We start from the raw sequence: 18757 nt of genomic DNA, 5'->3' as shown, positions 1-18757 counted from the left end.
CGTCACTTCCTCACATCTTTTAAAATGGCGGCGGCAGAGCTGCGTGGAGTTTGTACTATACAGGTCAGCTTTAAAAAAAAGTTTTTTTTTGTCGATTCTTCTATGATCGGGGTTCTGACCACAGAAAAGTGTGCTTAAACTTCCTGATACAGTATAGCTAAGTTCTCGTTTTAAAACTGTCAGCAGCATTTAGGTGGTTGCTATGGTGATAGGCTTCGCTGGGTGTAAATTCAAACGCTGAGTGGAAGCTCGGTCTCAGCTGCAATTGAAATGTCTTTTTTTTTGCAAGTAGCGGTTAAATAGTAGCTACTTGAGTCAGCTATTTTTCCGTTGGTCCGGTTTTTTAAAAACAGGAATGATGCTTGTCTGATGGTACGTGCCTGTGATGCTGCTGCAAGTAGCAGCATTGTACAGTACAGGTACCTGTACATACTCGACTTGAAGGCAATCCTCAGTAACGTGCTGGAGAATCAGAATAATTATTACACGCTGTGTGCTGCCCTTTGAGTAATTAAGCTGAACCCCTTGTCTGGAAGCTGCAATTTTTATTTCTCCTTTACTTTCTGAATCCAGAACCCTTAGAGATGGGCACATTTATAGAACACTGCTGTTCCCTGCGAAAAAAAAGTATGTTACTATTTCCTGTTACTGGCACAATAGACTGTTGTAACACAGAACGACTACAACGCGGGAGCAGGTGTCTTGGCCCACAGTGTTGCATGGTTACTGTCCAGTCCATCACAGGTAAAGCCCTCCCACCACTGAGCACATCAACATGAAATGCTGTTGCAGGAAGGTAGCATCCATTATCAGGGACCCCGTCACCCAGGTCTTGCTGCTATCTGGAAGAAGGTACAGGAGCCTCAGGCCTCATACCAACAAGTTCAGGAACTACTCCTCAACCAACAGGCACTTGAACCAAAGGAAATAACCTCACTCAATTTCACTCACCCCATCATTGAAATGTTCCCACAGTCTATGGACTCACTTTCAAGGACTCTTCATCTCATATTCTAAGTATTGCTTATTTATCTTTTGCACACTGGTTGAATGTGGTCTTTCATTGATTCTGATACAGTTATTCTATAGATTTGTTGAGTGTGCTTACAAGAAAATGAATCTCAGGGTTGCATATGATGACATATATGTATTTTTATAATAAAATCTACTTTGAACTAATTAAATTAGTAATCAAACACCTAAATAAACTAATACTTTCTGCCAATACAGTGTCCATATCCTTCCATTTCCTCCACATTCAAGCACCTGTCTAAGAGTGTCTTAAATGCCTGTTGCATTTCCCTTCACCAACCACCCCAGGCAGTGCTTTCCATGCTCTGTGTATACACTCAGTGTTTAAAATAAATAAATTTGCTCTGCACGTTTCCTTTGAACTTACCACCTTATATGTATGTGCTCTAGAATTATATGTAAGTGTGAGCATGTGGCCAAGTGGTTAAGGCATTCGACTAGCGATCTGAAGGTTGTGAGTTCGAGCCCCAGCCAAGGCACTTAACCACACAGTGCTCTGCGATGACACCGGTGCCAAGCTGTATGGGTCCTAATGCCCTTCCCTTGGACAACATCGGTCTCGTGGAGAGGGGAGACTTGCAGCATAGGCAACTGCTGGTCTTCCATACAACTTTGCCCAGGCCTGCGCCCTGGAGTGTGAAGGCTTTCCAGGCGCAGATCCATGGTCTCGCAAGACTAACGAATGCCTTTCTTTAGAATTAGATATTTCAACCCTGGGGAAAAGATACTGACTCTCTATTCTCTTTAAGCCTCTCATAAGCTTATCAACCTCCATCGATTCTCCCCTCAGCCTTTGGCATTTTAGAGAAAATAACAGAAGTTTGTCCATCCATTGGTTTTAGCACATGCTCTGTAATTCATGCATATTCCTGGTAAATCAAAAGCACATCAGAGTCTGCAGATGCTGGAAACCAAATCCAAATGCACACAAGATGCTGGAGGCACTCAAAAGGCCAGACAGCATGTATGGAAATGAATATACAGTCAAATTTTGGACTGAGACCCTTCTTCAGGACAGAGAAGGAAGGGGGAAGATGCCAGAATATAAAGGTAGGGGAGGGGAAGGAGGCTAGCTGAAAGGTGATAGATGAAGCCAGGTGGGTGGGAAGGTGTAGGGCTGGAGAGGAAGGAATCTGACAGGAGAGGAGCAATCCCCACCGAGGGTAAAGGGGGTGGGGGGGTGGTAAAGAGATGTTTAGTGGTAGGATCCCTTTGGAGATGGTGGAAGTTGTAGAGGATAATGCGTTGAATGCAGGGTCTGTTGGTGTGGTAGGTAAGGACAAGAGGAACTCTTTCACTATTAAAGCAGTGAGAAAATAGGCGAGCGCGGATGTAGAGAAATGGAGGACATGCGGGTGGGGGCAGCACCATTCGTGGAGGGAGGGAAACCCCATTCTTTAAAGACCAAGATAGTCCAGATATCTACCCCAGCCAGTCCTACTTGGGTGCATTTGGATCAATGAAAGATCAACCAGAGTGCAGAAGACAACAAACTGTGCAAATGCAAATATAAATAAACAGCAATAAATAACGAGAACATGAGATAATGAGATAAAGGGTCCTTAAAGTGAGATCATTAGTTGTAGAAACATTCCAATGATGGGGCAACTGACCTTGAGTGTAGTTATCCCCTTTTGTTCATGAGCCTGATGGTTGAGGGGTAGAAACTGTTCTTTGAACCTGGTGGTGGGAGTCCTGAGGCTCCAGTATCTTCTGCCAGATGGCAGCAGCAGGAAGAGAGCATGGCCTGGGTGGTGGAGATCTCTGATGCTGCTTTCCTATGGCAGCGTTTCATGTAGATGTTCTCAAAGGTTGGGAGGGCTTTACCTGTGATGGACTGTGTCGAATCCACTACTTTTTGTAGGATTTTCCATTCAAAGGCACTGGTATTTCCCTACCAGGCTATGATGCAGCCAGTCAATACATTCTTCCTACACACCTATAGAAAGTGGTCAAAGTTTTAAGTGTCATGGTGAATCTCCGCAAACTCCTGAGGAGGTAGAGGCACTGCTGCGCTTCCTTCGCAATTGCACTCACACAGGGGTGGCGGGATGGTGTTACCTGAGAGTGATCATCATCTGGTCCAACCAGGCTGATGTCACAGCCAAGCAGGCTCACCAATGTCTATACCGGCTCAGGGGGCCAAAGAAATGTAGCATGTCCCCATCGACCCTTATCATAGAAAGCATTCCATCGGGATGCACAGTGGCTTGGTATGGCAACTCCTCTGTACGTGACTGCAGTAAACTGCAGAGCGTTATGGACATAGTTCAGCAGGTCATGGTAACCCACCTCCCCTGTATGGACTCTGTCTATACTTCCTGCTGCCGCAGTAAAGCAGCCAGCATGATCAAATAATGGAATTGAAATGTTGTTTAACATAACAAAAATTAAATGGTTCAATTTAATATCAGAGAATGTATGCAGTATACAGCCTGAAGTTCTTACTCTTCACAGACAATAAACCCCAAAGTACGAGTGACAGAAACAACAGAACCCCAAAGCCCCTCTCCCCCTCCCATGCACAAGCAGCCGCAGAAGCATTGACCGTCCCCTCCCCCCACTTGCGCCAACAGAAGCACCGACCTCCTCCACCCCTCCCCAACATCCATCATGCAAGCAATAGCAACCCCCACCCCCCAAAGAGACCTTGATCTGGAGTCCATCAAAAACCACAGTCCATAACCCTGTGGAATATTGTTTTAAATGGAGCAGACAACAGTACTCTGCAGGGAGGAAGAACCAACAGGGATATAGACCTATTTATATTAGGAAAGCAGTTGGATGTGTTATATTTATCTTTTAAAGTCCTTTCATCCATTTGTAGGCTCACGTTAGAGGCTATTTGGTAAGAAAAAAGTTCCAAAGCCTCCGCCATGACTATGAATGTATTGTGAGAGAAATCGAAGGGGTTACGGACATGTTGGAATGGGATGGGAAAGAGTTGCCTCGACCCAGATTTCGGAATCAGGTATGTAATGTATATTTGGAAATTAAACTTACATATTTAACTAGCCTTTTAGATCTGGGGTTTTAGATGTGGGTCCCAAACTGGGACCCACAGGCCCCTCGGTTAATGATAAGGCTCCATGGCATAAAAAAAGGTTGGGAACCCTTGTTTTAGATAATATACATCTAAAGTGGAGATCAGAGAAACTTGAAGATTGTGGGATGCTCAAATAGCTCCCTATCATGTTGCTTAATACTGATTTTAAGAAACAATAATTGTCAACAATTACAAACCTGTCCCTGATCTGTATAAATTCAGCCACTGTACTTAATAATAATGATAATTAACTTCAGGAAGGCAAGAGGTCTCGAAGAAGCCCCACTATTCAAAGTACTTTTATTATCAAAGTATGAACACATTCTACAATCTTGAGGTTCTGCTCCTTACAGGCAGCCACGAAACAAAGAAACCCAAAAGAACCCATATAGAAAAAAGACGGTTGAACATCCAATATGCAGAGAAAAATAAAACACATCATGCAAACAACAACCACAAGCAAGTAGCTATCTAAAATGAAGTCCACAAAGAGAGTACCTTAGTTCTGCGCAGAGCCGAGTCATGGAGCAGAGTTCTGAAGTGGCCCGTCCCTCACCTCGGGCCCCAACGCCCTGACCCTTTCAATCTGGCCCGGCACTAAAATCTACATCCAAACATAGGGTTCAATCGCCTCGATACGCTCTGAGGCCAGGACCTCACCGCCTCGATTTGGTCCTGCACTTAAATGTCTGTTCAAACATCTAGTTCAGTCGAATTGGTACACTTAGGTACCCGACCTCACCGCCTCAATTCTGCTTGTAGCCGACGTTTCTGATTTGGCACGGCACTTACAACGATTGAACCCTGGGTCTTCCTCAATCTCGGCAACAGGCCTGCTGCCTGGCCTTGCCTCGTAAGTGCTGAGGTAGTGGAAAGCGTCTCCAGCTGCAAGTTTTTGGGGATAAACATCACTGAGGAGCTGTCGTGAGTCCATCAACTCAACCTTGAAAGTAGGGAAGGTAAAACAGTGACTATTCTACCTGAGGTGCTTCAGGAGAGCTCATCTGCCCCAAAAATTGCTGGCCAGCTTGTATCGATGTGCGACAGAGAGCATACTGACATACGGAATGACAGTGTGGGACTCCAGCTGCAGCAAGACAGATCACAAAGCACTGCAATGGGTGATTAGGGCGGCTCAGCACATCACTGGGACTCAGCTACCAAACCTGGAGACAATCCACAACTCTCGATGCCTACAGCTGTTTGTAACATCATTAAAGACCCATCCCATCCCAGACACGGTCTGTACAATCTCCTGCCATCCGGTAGGAGGTGCAGAAGCATCTCAGCCAAGACAGTAAGACTGAAAAACAGCTTCTTCCCGAGGGCCGTTGTGCAGCTGAATAATGCTGCACCCTGGCTTGCCAATGACCTTTCAGTGATGTGGATTATCAAAAACACTTGTTGCATATAGATACCAGATTTTTTAAAAATTGAGCTGTACCGCATGCATTGTAAGTACCTGTTTTGCACAGACTGGAGTAGCACCGTAATCTTGTCTTGAGCAATGACAATAAAGTTCTATTCTGTTCTGTTGTTATCATGTGATAGGCTTTATACTGTTAAATCAACACAGGTAACAGTTTAACTACAAAATAACGCGTGGGTGAACATAATAGACGTCTGCTCCCCAACAAACAGCCTAACACAAAGTTCAAAAAACTTTCAAGTAACAACATTTTCTTTAGGGAGGCCTATAACAAATTCTGATGGAATTCCTCTCTGTCAGTAGATTTTGGAATGATCCACGAACACTGTCTTGTTATTCGTCTTTTGCAGTATTTATTTGTTTGTGTGTAACGTATAGTAATTTTTATGAGTTAACACTGTTCTGCTGCTCCAAAACAGCAGATTTCACAACATATGTCAGTGATGATAAACCTGATTCCGATCCTTTCCTTTCTCGCCACTGCTCAAGATTCCCACTGCTGCTTGTGAGGAGTTTGTATGTTCTCCCTATGACTACGTGGGCTTTCTCCAGGTGCTCCAGTTTCCTCCCACAGTCCGAAGACCTACAGGTTGGAAGGTTGTAAATTGTCCTGTGATTAGGCTAGGGTTAAATTGGGGATTGCAGAGCGGTACAACACGAAGGGCCAGAAGGGCCTTTTCCATGCTTTTATCTCAATAAAACACAATCCCTTCTCCCATCATCATCTTATCTCATCTCCCCAACCCAGCCCAACACCTCTTTAAATCTCAGAATCTTACCTTTGGCATTGGGAGTGAGGTTGTGGAATATTTAAATTAAAACATTCAGGAGCCTCTAATAAAGGCTTTGATTTCCATGATATGCTCTAAGCAAATCAAACTGGCAAATCTATTCACCTGAATCTGCTTTACCTGCCACATCAGATCATACCTTCTGAAGAATATCATCTGAAGTATTGGTGCAAATTATTTAGTAAATGTGTTAAATAAAGGATAAAGGTATGAATTTATGCCTGGAGCCACAGGTGAGGTCTTTAATGAGTATTTCACATCAGTATTCACAAGGAGAACAGCAAGGATGATGCTGAGATTGGGGGAGATAAATTGATATTCTAAGGCATGCCAATATCAAAAAGCAGGTGGTGTTGCGTATTCTGAAAAACATTAAGGTGGATAAATCCTCAGGGTCTGATAGAATTCGTCCCAGCATATTGAGAACAAGGGAAGAGGTTTTTGTGGCTTTGATTGAGATCTTTGCATCCTCCTGTAGAAGACTGGAGATTAGCCTATATTGATGTGTTTGTTTATGATGGGCAACAGAGACAACCCAGGAAAATATCAGAGTCAGTGTCAGGTTTAATATCACCAGCATATGTCATGACATTTGTTAACTTTGCAGCAACAGTGCAGTATAGAGAAAAAACTAAATTACAGTAAGTATGTATATATCCGTACATTAAATAGTAGAAACTAAAAAAAGTAGTGAGGTAGCGTTCATACGTTCAACGTCCATTCAGAAATCAGATGGCAGAGGGGAAGAAGCTGTTCCTGAACTGCTGAGTGTGCCTCTTCAGGCTCCTGTATCTCCTTCCTGATGGTAGCAATGAGAAGGGGGCACATCCTGTGTTGTGGGGATCCTGAATTATAGGATGGTGAGCAGAGCATAAGTGATTGGAGAAGATGCATTTGGAAAAGCAGAGTTTTATTAGGGATAGTCAGCATGGCTTTATGCAGGACAGGTCCTGTCTCACATATTGACAGTTTAAAAAATAATATTTTATTTATTTAAATACAGCATGGAATAGGCCCTTCTGGCCTTTTGAGCTGCACCACCCAGCAATCCCCAATTTAATCCTAGCTTAGTAATGGGACAAATTACAATGACCTATTAACCTACCAAGCAGTACACCTTTAGACTGTGGGAGGAAACCAGAGCACCTGGAGGAATCCTTGTGACGAAGATGACTGATGGCAGCAATGAGAAGAGAGCATGAACTGGGTGGTGAGGATCTCTGATGATGAATACTGCATGTAGATGTGCACAATGGTTAGGAGGGTCTCACTCGTGACGTACTTTGCTGAATCAACTATCTATGCCTCTTATTATATACCTCTATCAAGTCACCCCCCCCCCCCAGCCTCTTTCATTCCAGGGAAAACAAGCTCAGCCAGTCCAATCTCTCCCTCCCCCAATCCAGACACCATCCTGGAGAATCTCCTCTGCACTCTCTCCAGAGCAACTTGTACATTCTAACCAGTGTTTTGTAAATTTCTTACATTACCTCCCAACTTAGCAAATGGTCTTAAAGATGGAATATGATGTATGAAAATGGGAGACTATTTCTTTGGTGAGAAGAATTGAAAGTAGTGAAGGCTAATTAAATGTTAACATCATTATGTGTCGTGTCGTATGACATGGGCGATTATGGTGTCATGACCATGATTGTTCTTGGCAAGTTTTTCTACAGAAGTAGTTTGCCATTGCCACCTTCTGGTCAGTATCTTTACAAGATGGGTGACCCCAGCCATTATCAATACTCTCCAGAGACTGCTCTGCCTCGCATCACTGACCAGAACTTGTGATAATACAACTATTCTACAGACATCGTAGCTTAGTAAATTTAAAGTTGTTGCATTCAGGCCTAATGATTTAATCACTATGGAGGCTTTGTTGCTCTTGTGGGATAACTTCTTTCCTGACGGGGCGGCGGATGGTGGGAGGCCACTCTGCTCGGCAGGAAAGACTTGTTACTGTGAAAACAATCTTTGGTTCTGGGATCTCCTCCGTGATGATTGTAGGAGTTGACTCTGGGACTGCAATAAATGGTTCTGACACGTCTCTTCTCGGCTTTTCTCTCTGGATCTACTTCGCTCCTTGCTCCTCTCCTGGTGCTGGTTTCTTTCTCTCTCTTTATCCTGCTTTTTTTTTCTTTTTTCTAGGATGTGCATCTTGACCTTTGGAAGGTGCATTTAGTTCACTGGAGTATTCTGTTACTAATCCTTCTATTGCTCCCTATATGATCTGATCCCTCCTCTTAGTTTCCTCTTCCACAACATCATCCGACGAATCCTCCATTTTTGTAACTTTATTTACTCCTTTCTTCTTGGCCTTCCATTCATCCAGCTGGGTTTTGTTTGTTGCATCTGCTTTTACAAGCAACTTTTTGCCTCCCACTTGATGTTCATGCAATAATCTTAATGCACACAAAGTAGATTCTGGTTCTTTATATTCACAAAAGCCAAATGCTTGCAACTTTCCTGCAGCTCCGTGAACATTTCCAGATTAAAAGCAAGCTACATTTCACAAGTAATTGCCTGATTAACATATCAGAAGCTTTCTACAAAAACTGTTGTAGTGGGACCACTGCTTTCATCACTTTCACGCTTGGTCCAATATGCTTACCAAACAGAGGCACAGAGGTTGGCACCAACACCTGTTTGCCCTCTATTGAGCAACGGTTCATGGTGCACAGCATGGAGTCAGTTGTGGCTTCATCCAGTATCTTTCTTAATTCACTGAGGATTTGGCTTGCAAATGGTGGACGGATCTCCAATCAAGCTGTAGTTGTCTGAGCCACTCAGGTCCCCACAATTCTGGCCTTCCTGTTCTACCACATACAAGCTCAATGTGGCTTGTTGTTTGTTGTATTTACTGTTACAAATGCCATTCCCACAGGGTTATCTTTTCTGTAGTATAAATTCTTAGTTGGATATCTGCGGGCTTCAGTTCAGTGCCTTTGAAATGTCATTCAAACTCATTTTGTGAAATGACTGTAACACCCAAGCAAGTGTCCAATTCCATTTTAATTAATTTGCCATTCACTTCTGATGTAAGCCATATTGCTTGTCTCTTGTAATAAATCTCAAGGCTATCCAGTTCTGTGCCACTCATCGTTGTCAGATTTTTCATAAACAGCATGCAGATCAGTTGTCTTTTTGAAAATGCTTCTCCAGTAACCTTAACTGTTCCTTTAGCCAACACCAATACCAATCCTGTTCTTCTGGGAACAATTTTCTTTAAAATCTGTAGTAGTACTTCTGCTCAAGTTGATTTATCTTTGGACCTGACTTGATAACCCATTTTACCATGTGACTTTGCTTCAACGCTAAATATCTATTTGGCTTCCTTCTGTAGCAACTTACAAAAGGTTTTCCTTATCCTACGTGTCATAATGGCCAACTGACGCCATTCGACTCATCTTGTTCAGTGAGCCCTCTGGAAGCCTATTCAAAATTCAAAGTACATTTATTATTAAAGTATGTATACTACATACAACCTTGAGATTTGTCTTCCTATTTTCAACCACAAAACGAAAAAAAACAATGGAACCCATTAAGAACAAGACCATCAAATACCCAGTGTGCAGAGAGAAAAAAAATAAAGGGAGTCCGTCCACAGACTTTTATCTCAGTGCAGTGCAGTGCAGAGCAGCGAGCTGAACCGGGCAACCCTTGTCTCAGACCCCAACACCCTGACCTTTTCAATTTGGCCCAGTGCCGAAACCATCTTTGAAACTTCGGGTTCAGTCATGGCCCGGACCCATCTATTCTATACTATGAATTGAGCTTGCTGAATACACATCAAGATGCCTCTATCATTGCCTTGATGTAGTTTTTTATAAGACTTGTTCCCTTTCTAATTTACTCAAGATTTCCAACAACTGCAGAATCTTTTTGTGTTTGTAATTATCACTCTCCTCTTTGCAGTCCTGCCAGGGTTTGCTCCTACCCAGCAGATGCACCAATGTTTATTTTATCCAGTAGTCGGTGCTTTACAGACAATGTTCTTGTACAACCAAATCAATCTCCACTCCAGTTGTATAAATGGATTTCCAGTTAATGTATTGGTTGCAACGCCTCACAGACCTTGCACTGTCCTTCCCCCGTACTGTCTGGTACATCCAGAATGCTGCATGTAGATGTGCACAATGGTCCTTGAAAATATCCTGCCTGCTTTCTGTCTGAAGACAAGAGTGCCAGGCTCTTCAGTCTATTGTGGTAAATGTGGTCCCTCAACCCAGCAACTATTCTCATAAATCTTTTCTATACCCTGGCAAACATTGTTATATCTTTCTTGTACCTGGTGACCAGGTCTGAACACAAAATGCTGGAGATACTCGGCAAGTCAGGCAGCATCCATGGAGGAGAATAAACAGTTTTGGGTCAAAGACTTTTCATCAGGACTCTTCCATCTCTTCCACCAATCACCTTCCACTTTCTTACTTCACTCCCCCACTTCCCCCACCCACTCACCTGGTCTCGCCTATCACTAATTTGCTTGTACTCCTCCCCTACCCCTACTTTTTTATTTCAGCGATTCCCAACCTGGGGTCCACGGACCATTCGGTTAATGGTAAGGGCTTCATGGCCTAAAAAGGTCGGGAACCCCTGTTCTAGCTTATGCCTCCTTCCTTTCCAGTCCTGATGAAGGGCCTTGGACCGAAACATCAATTGATTAATGCTCTCCATCAGTGCTCCCTGATCTGCTGAATTTCCCCAGCATTTTGTGTGGGTTGCCGGTGGTAGATTGCAGCAGTTTAGAAAGAAGCTGGTGGAGTGGACTGACACGAGATCAATGACATTTCTGTGGAGAAATGTGAGGTGATAAATCTTGGGAGGCAGAGTGAAGAAAGTGGTGTAATGTAAGGAACACTATTCTAAAAGAATGTAGGAGCAGGGAGACCTCGGGATCAATAAGGATATATTGCTGAGGCTTTATAAGGCATTGATCAGGCTGCTGTTAGAGTATTGTGAACAGTTTTAGGCCCCTTATCTAAGAAAAGGTGTGCTGGCATTGGAGAGGGTCCAGAGGAGGTTCAGAAGAATGATTCTGAGTAAATAAATAAACAAAGACATCCGTTAGTCTTGTGAGACCATGGATCTGCGCCTGGAAAGCCTTCACTCTCCAGGGCACAGGCCTGGGCAAGGTTGTATGGAAGACCAGCAGTTGCCCATGCTGCAAGTCTCCCCTCTCCACGACACCAATGTTGTCCAAGGGAAGGGCATTAGGACCCATACAGCTTGGCACCGGTGTCGTCGCAGAGCAACGTGTGGTTAAGTGCCTTGCTCAAGGACACAATACATTGCCCTGGCTGGGGCTCAAACTCACGACCTTCAGGTAGCTAGTCCAACGCCTTAACCACTTGGCCACGTGCCCACACGATTCTGAGTATGAAAGGGTTAATGTATGAGGAGCGTTTGATGTCTGGAGTTTAAAAAGAATGAGGGGGGATCTCACTGAAACCTATCAAATATTAAAAGGCTAGATGGATTGAATGTGGAGAAGATATTTCTTATAGTGAGGGAGTCGAGGACCAGAGGGCACAGTTTCAGAGTAGAGGGACGTCCCTTTGGAACAGAGCTGAGGAGGAACTTCTTTAGCTAAAGGATGGTGAATCTGTGGAATTCATTGCCACAGATGACTACGGAGGCCTTGTCATTGAGAATATTTAAAATGGAGGTTGATAGTTCTTCATTAGACAGGGCATCAAAGGTTACAGGGAGAAGACAGGACAATGGGGTTGAGAGGGATAATAAATCAGCCATGATGGAATGGCAGAGGAGATTCGATGGGCCGAATGGTCTAATTCTGCTCCTATGTCTTATGGGTGTACAAACTGTGGAAGGGAAGGTTAATAAACAGTGAATTAGACACCAGGTCTGAACTTTATACTCTACAGATACAGGGAAGTTACATGAATTTTTATAAAACACTGGTTGAGCCTCAAATGGAATATTGTGTTCAGACCTGGTCACCAGGTACAGGAAGGATATGACGATGTTTGCTAGCGTATAGAAAAGATTTATGAGAATAGTTCCTGGGTTGAGGGACCACATTTACCACAGTAGACTGAAAAGCCTGGGACTCCTGTCTTCAGACAGAAGGCAGGCAGGATATCTTTAAGGAAATACATGAAATGTTAAGGGGTGTTGACAGAGAAGATAATGGGCGGAGCGGTCAAGAATTAGAGGGCACAGGAATGAAATAAAAGAGAAGAGAATTAAAATGATTCAAAGATTCAAAGTATATATGTAGTATACAACCCTGAGATACGTCTTCCAAACAAAGAAACACCCTGGAACCCGTTCAAAGAAAACATCAAACACCCAATGTGCAAAAAAACCCAAATTACACAAATGTCAAAAAACAAGTGAAAAACACAGAATAGAAAACATCAAACTGCAGAGTTATTGAAACAGTCCAGGAAATGAGATGAGGGAAAATATTTTACTCAAAATCCTTACTTGAAGGAAAAGCAATTTTCAAGCTTTATGTGCTGACACAAACTCAAGAGTTTCTGCAGCTGGCTCTCCATAGATGCTGCCTGACCTGCTGAATTCCTCCAACATTTTATCTGCTTTTCTACAACAGCTGTCCAAGAATTTAGGTTGAATTTGTTTTCATCTTCTCCAGGTTTCAGGAACAGAAGGTGTCCACAATATACTTCAAAGAGAAACATCTGAAGCACTTTGCCCCGAAGCTGAAAAAAGCACTGACCGTCCACTACTTGAGAACGATGAGCCAGTAAAGGATTCCTGTGAAAGCACAAAGCCCTCCAGCAGGCAAAGTACTCCCAAGCACCTGGACGTTCCTAACACACCAAACATAGGTACCTGTTCACATGAACACGTACCACAGATCGAAAGTACGGTTCCATTTTCAGAGACAGAGGAAATATTCTGTGCAAGTGGGGATGAAAGGAAGGACTGTGATAATTCCTCCACTGTAATGTCAGCATGCAATCGTGCAGTACTGGAGAATATATCCAAAGGCAACTTCACAGGTAAAGTGCAAGATTCACTCAATGGTACGTAACGATGAGGCTCACAATAAAGGGAATCCCTTTGAAAGTGAGATGAGGTGGTATTTCTTCAACCAGTGGGTGGTGAACCTCTAGAATTGGATGCCACAAAGGTCTGCAGAGGTCATGTCATTAGGTCTATTTGTGACAGAGATTGTCATAGAAAAATGGAGCACAGAAAAAGGCCCGTCAGTGCAGCTCATCCGTGCCAAACCATCTAAACTACCTCATCCCTAGTAGGTTCTTAATTGGTAAAGGGGTTAAGAGTTACTGGAAGAAGGTGGAGTGTGGGGTAGAAAAATTAATCAGCCACAATTGGAAGCCACAAATGGACTGATTGGCCTAATTAAGCTCCTATATTTTATAAATTCAATTGTTTTTACTCTTGATGGCTATAAAATATTTTGAAATATTAATTGTTTGCACCAATGTTACAGTTAGTTGGAATAGATTTTTGGTTTGGGAATAATGATTCAAAGTTCTAAAGTTAATGAGGAAAGTGTTCTGTTTAGGTGGCAAGAAGAGAAAACAAAAAAGTTCTTTGCACAGATGGAACAAATGCTTCCATTCTTCTCCACCTATCTATTTTCATGCATTCCTTTTGGGAACGTCTTCTATGTCCCAAGGATGTATTCTGCTGTAAAACAGTTTTATGCTTTATCAGATTCTTACAAAAATGAAAACATATTTTAAAATGATACCAAACTTCTTATACTAACTGGACTTTCCTTTTAAGTCTCATTAAAAATGACTGGTGTGAGGTGTAAGTGGCAGGTTCTGTAACACTACAGAGGAATGTTGTCATTTGAATCTGCAGGACCTCTTTGTAAATTGCAAAGGAAAGAGATGCCTACGTCATTCCAAGAACTTCAGAACTACAGAAGTAGCCTCGCGATGGAACTCTTGTGGCTACAACAAGCCATTGTGAGCCGTAAAAATGTAAGTAATAAATTCATGTGCGATTGAGAGTACACCCAGGTTTGACATATAAAGGTAAAAAACACCAATTTGTATCTCATCCATCCCCTAAGTGATCATTCCCTTTATACGCAGCCCAGGATGAGTGCACTACATACCATTTACAAACCCATATAGGCTGGTCCAACAGCTCCATCAACACCCAAGAAGGACATGTCGCACTGGACAACACATTTTTTCGAAAGTGTTGCTTCCACAGAAATGTTTTTGTTTATGATACACCATGTGAAGCCGGACACAAGTATAATTTCTGACTACTTATATCACATGGGAATTTGGAGAAACAAGATATTAACTTTTATTGAATATAATGCATTTAATGCCATAACAGTGCTGACGCTTTCTAATAGTTCAACTAAGCTAAAAAGCTTTTTTATTGTACTCAGTGCCTGAAGCTTCCCCCTTCAGTGTCCAACAGTAATCAGCTAGCATTGACAGATTCCAGTTCTTCTTGACTGCAATGTCCTGGTGAAACCTTTCACCATGCTCATCACTGACAGCAGCAAGATTTGCAGGGAAGAAGTCTAAATGGGAATGGCAGAAAATGAATCTTTAGTGTCATGTTGCACTTCATGGTTTTGTGTGCTGGAAGCATGTTGTCAACCAGCTGCATGTTGTTTGGTGGTCTGTAGTTGCCAAGAAAATTTTCATCAACATCCTTGAATGCCTTCCATACAATTTTCTCTGGTCCCACTGGAAGTTCTTTGAATTGCTTGTCATTGAGGACCAATAAAAGTGCCTTCCTTAATCTTGGCATCAGTTATTCTGACTTGAATTACGAATTGAAATAACAAGTATAGGTGATTTTTAAAAAATTGGTGTGTAATAGGGGAATTTCATAGTGATTTTCATGATTAGCAGCCCAGGATCTATAAGATATACCCAAAGTATTCAGGAAATAAAATCTTTGTTGTCCAGTGTTATCGGTCCTTTATTGTCACTAGGTCTAAATCCTGGAAGTTTTTGCCCAACAGTACTGTGTAGCTACCACTATGGGCAATTTACAGTGCTAACAAATCTACCAGCTTGCATTGGAGCACCAGGTCACGGAGAATGTGCAAACTCCACACCAACAGGACCTGAGGTCAGGAATGAACTTGGGTCACTGGAGCTGTGAGAGAGCAGCTATGTTAGCTATACCTCTGTGGTAAATTGAACCAAAAATAAACATTCAAGCCCAAAATATCTGGAATGCACCTGGTCAAGGTCTCTTTTTGATGAACCTCAAGTACTATATTCCAATAAGTGCTTATTGTACCTGAAATCAAAGGAAAAAAATCAATTCTCAGAAGATATTTGATACAGGTCAACCTTCTATATTCCGGCACCATTGGGACCTGAGGAGTGCTGGATTAGTGAAAATGCCGAATTACAGAAGGATCACCCTAAGCAATAGCTAACCGCCTCATCATACCTTTAAAATATCATGTAAATCAGTACAAGTTAGATAATAATGAAACAGAAATATTAAATGAGTAGCAAGTGAAATGTTAATAAAGTAATATACTGCACAGGCACAGATAAAATAAAGGGTACAGGTAAATGTACAGGAATTAACTTATACAGAACGTTGAGCACTTCCGCTTGTAAAGTGAGACGTTTAATATACCTTCAGGCAAAGTTACATGTCTGCAAGTGTGGGGTTGTCAGGATCATCAACATCTTCATCTTGAAAAGTGAGTGAAGCATCAGGAACTGGTGCTGAAACTGGCACAGCAGTTTCTTCACAAACTAGATGTTGGTGGCAGCACGTCTGGGTGAGCAGAAGCAGGAGTCGGAGAAAGGAGGTCTTCTATACACCACATTTCATGTGGGCAGCCGTGGATTCGGCGCTGGGCTGTTCCCTCTTCACTCGCATTTACTGAGGGAATCCTCGTTAGTTTCTTTTCCTCTGCTTAGTAATATTCTTAATTTCAGCGGGTCACCATGTCAGACCTGAGGTCGTAGGCAGAAGAGAACGGAATTCCGGCCGGGCGACGCCAGAGAGCAGTGCGCAATTGCTGGCAGGCGGGCGAGAAGGTGGACCGACCCAGTGCGCGCCAGCTCCCCCCCTGCTGGCAGGTGAGATGGGCGGGTGCCGGACGGCCGCGTCTCACGCAAATGATATTAAATGCAGGAAAACAAGCAGGAATTGCCTGTCTGTGCTTACAAGAGGACGCCAACACTTGAACAGATCTAGCGCAACGAGAACAGTGCGCAGCAGATTGGTACGGTGGCCTGGGAAATTTGAAATCAGTGCCGGATTATCGAAGGAACCGGATTACAGGTAGTCGGATTAGTGAAGGTCGACTGTAATACTGGGTTACCAACAAACACAATAACCTAAACAAAATGAATCTTTACTACAGCCAGAGGTCCAGAGTGTATGCTCATGCCCCAAGTAACCTTCTCAGTCAGCACCTTCACCAAAGGTCTTACCAGTACCTTTTTAAGGGTAGTTACAGATGGACAAATAAACGCTGACTTTACCACTGATGACCACACACCAGAAAAGTTGTTTTTCAGAAGTCCTCAAACCTTCGTCTGGGTTAATATCTCCTTGGGAACTAGTAGAAGATTTGTTTAATTACCCTGCTTTGGGATTTTTTTTCTCATTAAAGGTGCTGTTTAAATGAATATAGTTTTCTTTTAAATTAATTCACTAATGGTCTTTTTTTACTTGCCAGTATCTGTTACTGAAGCAAAAGTTCGGACCTCCAGAATTGGCAACAGCATCTGAACTGTAAGAAACAAGTTGGATAAAACTCGCTTTTTGTAGTTTTTTATCAATCAGTGAACTGGCTACGACAAGGGGGATACCACAGAACAGGTTACCCTGGGCAAGCACTGTAACACAGCACTTGCTAGAAACCTTTCCCAAGAAAGAAAAAAGGTTTTAAGAATGTTGTTGACAATTTAATGCAACCTTGAAACTGTAATTGTATATTTTAGAGTTTGTAGTTCGTGTTGTAGAGTTTAAGACTAGAGGACACAGCCTCAGAATAGAGGGATGTCTATTTAGAACAGAGATGAGGAGGAATTTCTTCAGTCAGAGGATGGTGAATCTGTGGAACTCGTTGCCACAGATGGCTGTGGAGCCTAAGTCATTGAATATATTTAAAGCGGAGGTAGAAATGTTCTTGATTAGTCGAGGAGTCAAAGGTTATGGGGAGAAGGCAGGAAGATGGGGTTGAGAGGGATAATAAGTCAGCCATGATGGAATGATGCAGCAGACTCAATGGGCTGAATGGCCTAATTCTGTTCCGATGTCTTATGGTATGTTACAGGTAGTTTGTTTCAAGATCATGATTCATTACTGGTCCTGTTAAACTTCCAGTCATAATTCTACACTTCAGAAAATTATATTACTTCTAAATTAATATTTGTAACTGGTTTCGTGGTCAGGGGACTGCAGCGCCTGTCGCTAATCTTGGGCATCCATCCATCTCTGCCACGAATAACCAATTGTAACACTCATCAGTCTGTCTGACAAAGTGGCTTACTTTATAGAGGAATAGCCTGCTGCTTGATGATGTTATTTCCTTTGTATTTTTTTCAGGATTTTTATTTCTCTCAAGGTTAATGTGTTGCTAATTGATGGCTGGTGTGGGGATGAATTTAACACAGATATTGTTATAAAAGGCAATCTAATTTGTGGCCTTGGTTTTCTTTGGTAAGATTCTGATTGCTCGCTGAAGAAAGAATTCACGGAAAAGAAGCCGGACATTTCCCTAAGGAAATAAAATAATTTAAATGCCTGTGGTGCCTAATTCTCCACATTTTATACAAGAGCATTTCTGCACAGAATCCTTAGTGAGCTGTTCCAGGCAAATCCTGAAATAAGGACCATAAATTTAAATACATACACTGTGTTGTTTTTTATGGATTACTGTATAATAGTTTCTGTTGTTGTTCTGAAAATTTCCTGTATGGAACTTTTCCTCTGCACTTATCCATGAGAAAGATTAATAAAAATATATTTTGAAATTATATTGATTATAGTTTTTTCTTGTTTCCAAACACTGCCCAACACGTTGTATGAGAGGTAGCTGTAACCTCAATCTCCATCCCTCAAGCTCAATTCTTTAAAAATAATAAAGGAATATCGGCATTCCCAGTTGCCAGATTTCATTTGTGCTTCATAAAGTTCTGATCATGATTGGATTTCCAGGAGCTTCACAGAATATTTCATCCCAAAGCTTTACATAGACCTGATGGTCTTATAAGCTAGCCTGTACAGTCACACTTCATCTAGCGCCCCTCAGGAATGTGTGCTTAGCCCACTGCTCTACTCTCTCTACGCTCATGACTGTGTGGTTAGGCACAGCTCAAATGCCATCTATAAATTTGCTGATGACACAACTATTGCTGGAAGAATTTCAGATGGTGACAAGAGGGTGTACAGGAGCGAGGTGTATCAGCTGGTTGAGTGGTGCTGCAACAACAACCTCACACTCAATGTCACTAAGACCACACAACTGATTTTGGGCTT

At 42.5% G+C, this 18757-nt stretch overlaps 1 protein-coding gene across 4 annotated transcripts; it reads left to right on the top strand.

Annotated features, from left to right (window-relative positions):
• The first annotated feature begins 3 nt into the window (after positions 1-3).
• iqcc (IQ motif containing C) lies at positions 4-18255 on the top strand. 4 transcript variants are annotated; one of them, XM_072246193.1, is made up of 6 exons: positions 4-63; positions 3860-4003; positions 12921-13290; positions 14126-14247; positions 16953-17008; positions 17944-18255. In XM_072246193.1, exons 1-6 carry the CDS (start codon positions 25-27, stop codon positions 17948-17950), a joined length of 738 nt encoding a protein of 245 aa, XP_072102294.1. In that variant the 5' UTR covers positions 4-24; the 3' UTR covers positions 17951-18255. The 4 variants fall into 4 exon arrangements, with proteins under 4 accessions (XP_072102294.1, XP_072102293.1, XP_072102296.1 ...); XM_072246192.1 differs by having other exon boundaries at positions 17825-18255; XM_072246195.1 differs by lacking the exon at positions 16953-17008.
• Positions 18256-18757: the final 502 nt, after the last annotated feature.

This window comes from Mobula birostris, chromosome 29 (genome assembly GCF_030028105.1).
Source record: "Mobula birostris isolate sMobBir1 chromosome 29, sMobBir1.hap1, whole genome shotgun sequence".
In the NCBI taxonomy this organism is placed as follows: Eukaryota; Metazoa; Chordata; class Chondrichthyes; order Myliobatiformes; family Myliobatidae; genus Mobula; species Mobula birostris.
Note: the sequence above shows the minus strand (reverse complement) of the source record. Positions and strands in the feature narration are given on the sequence as shown.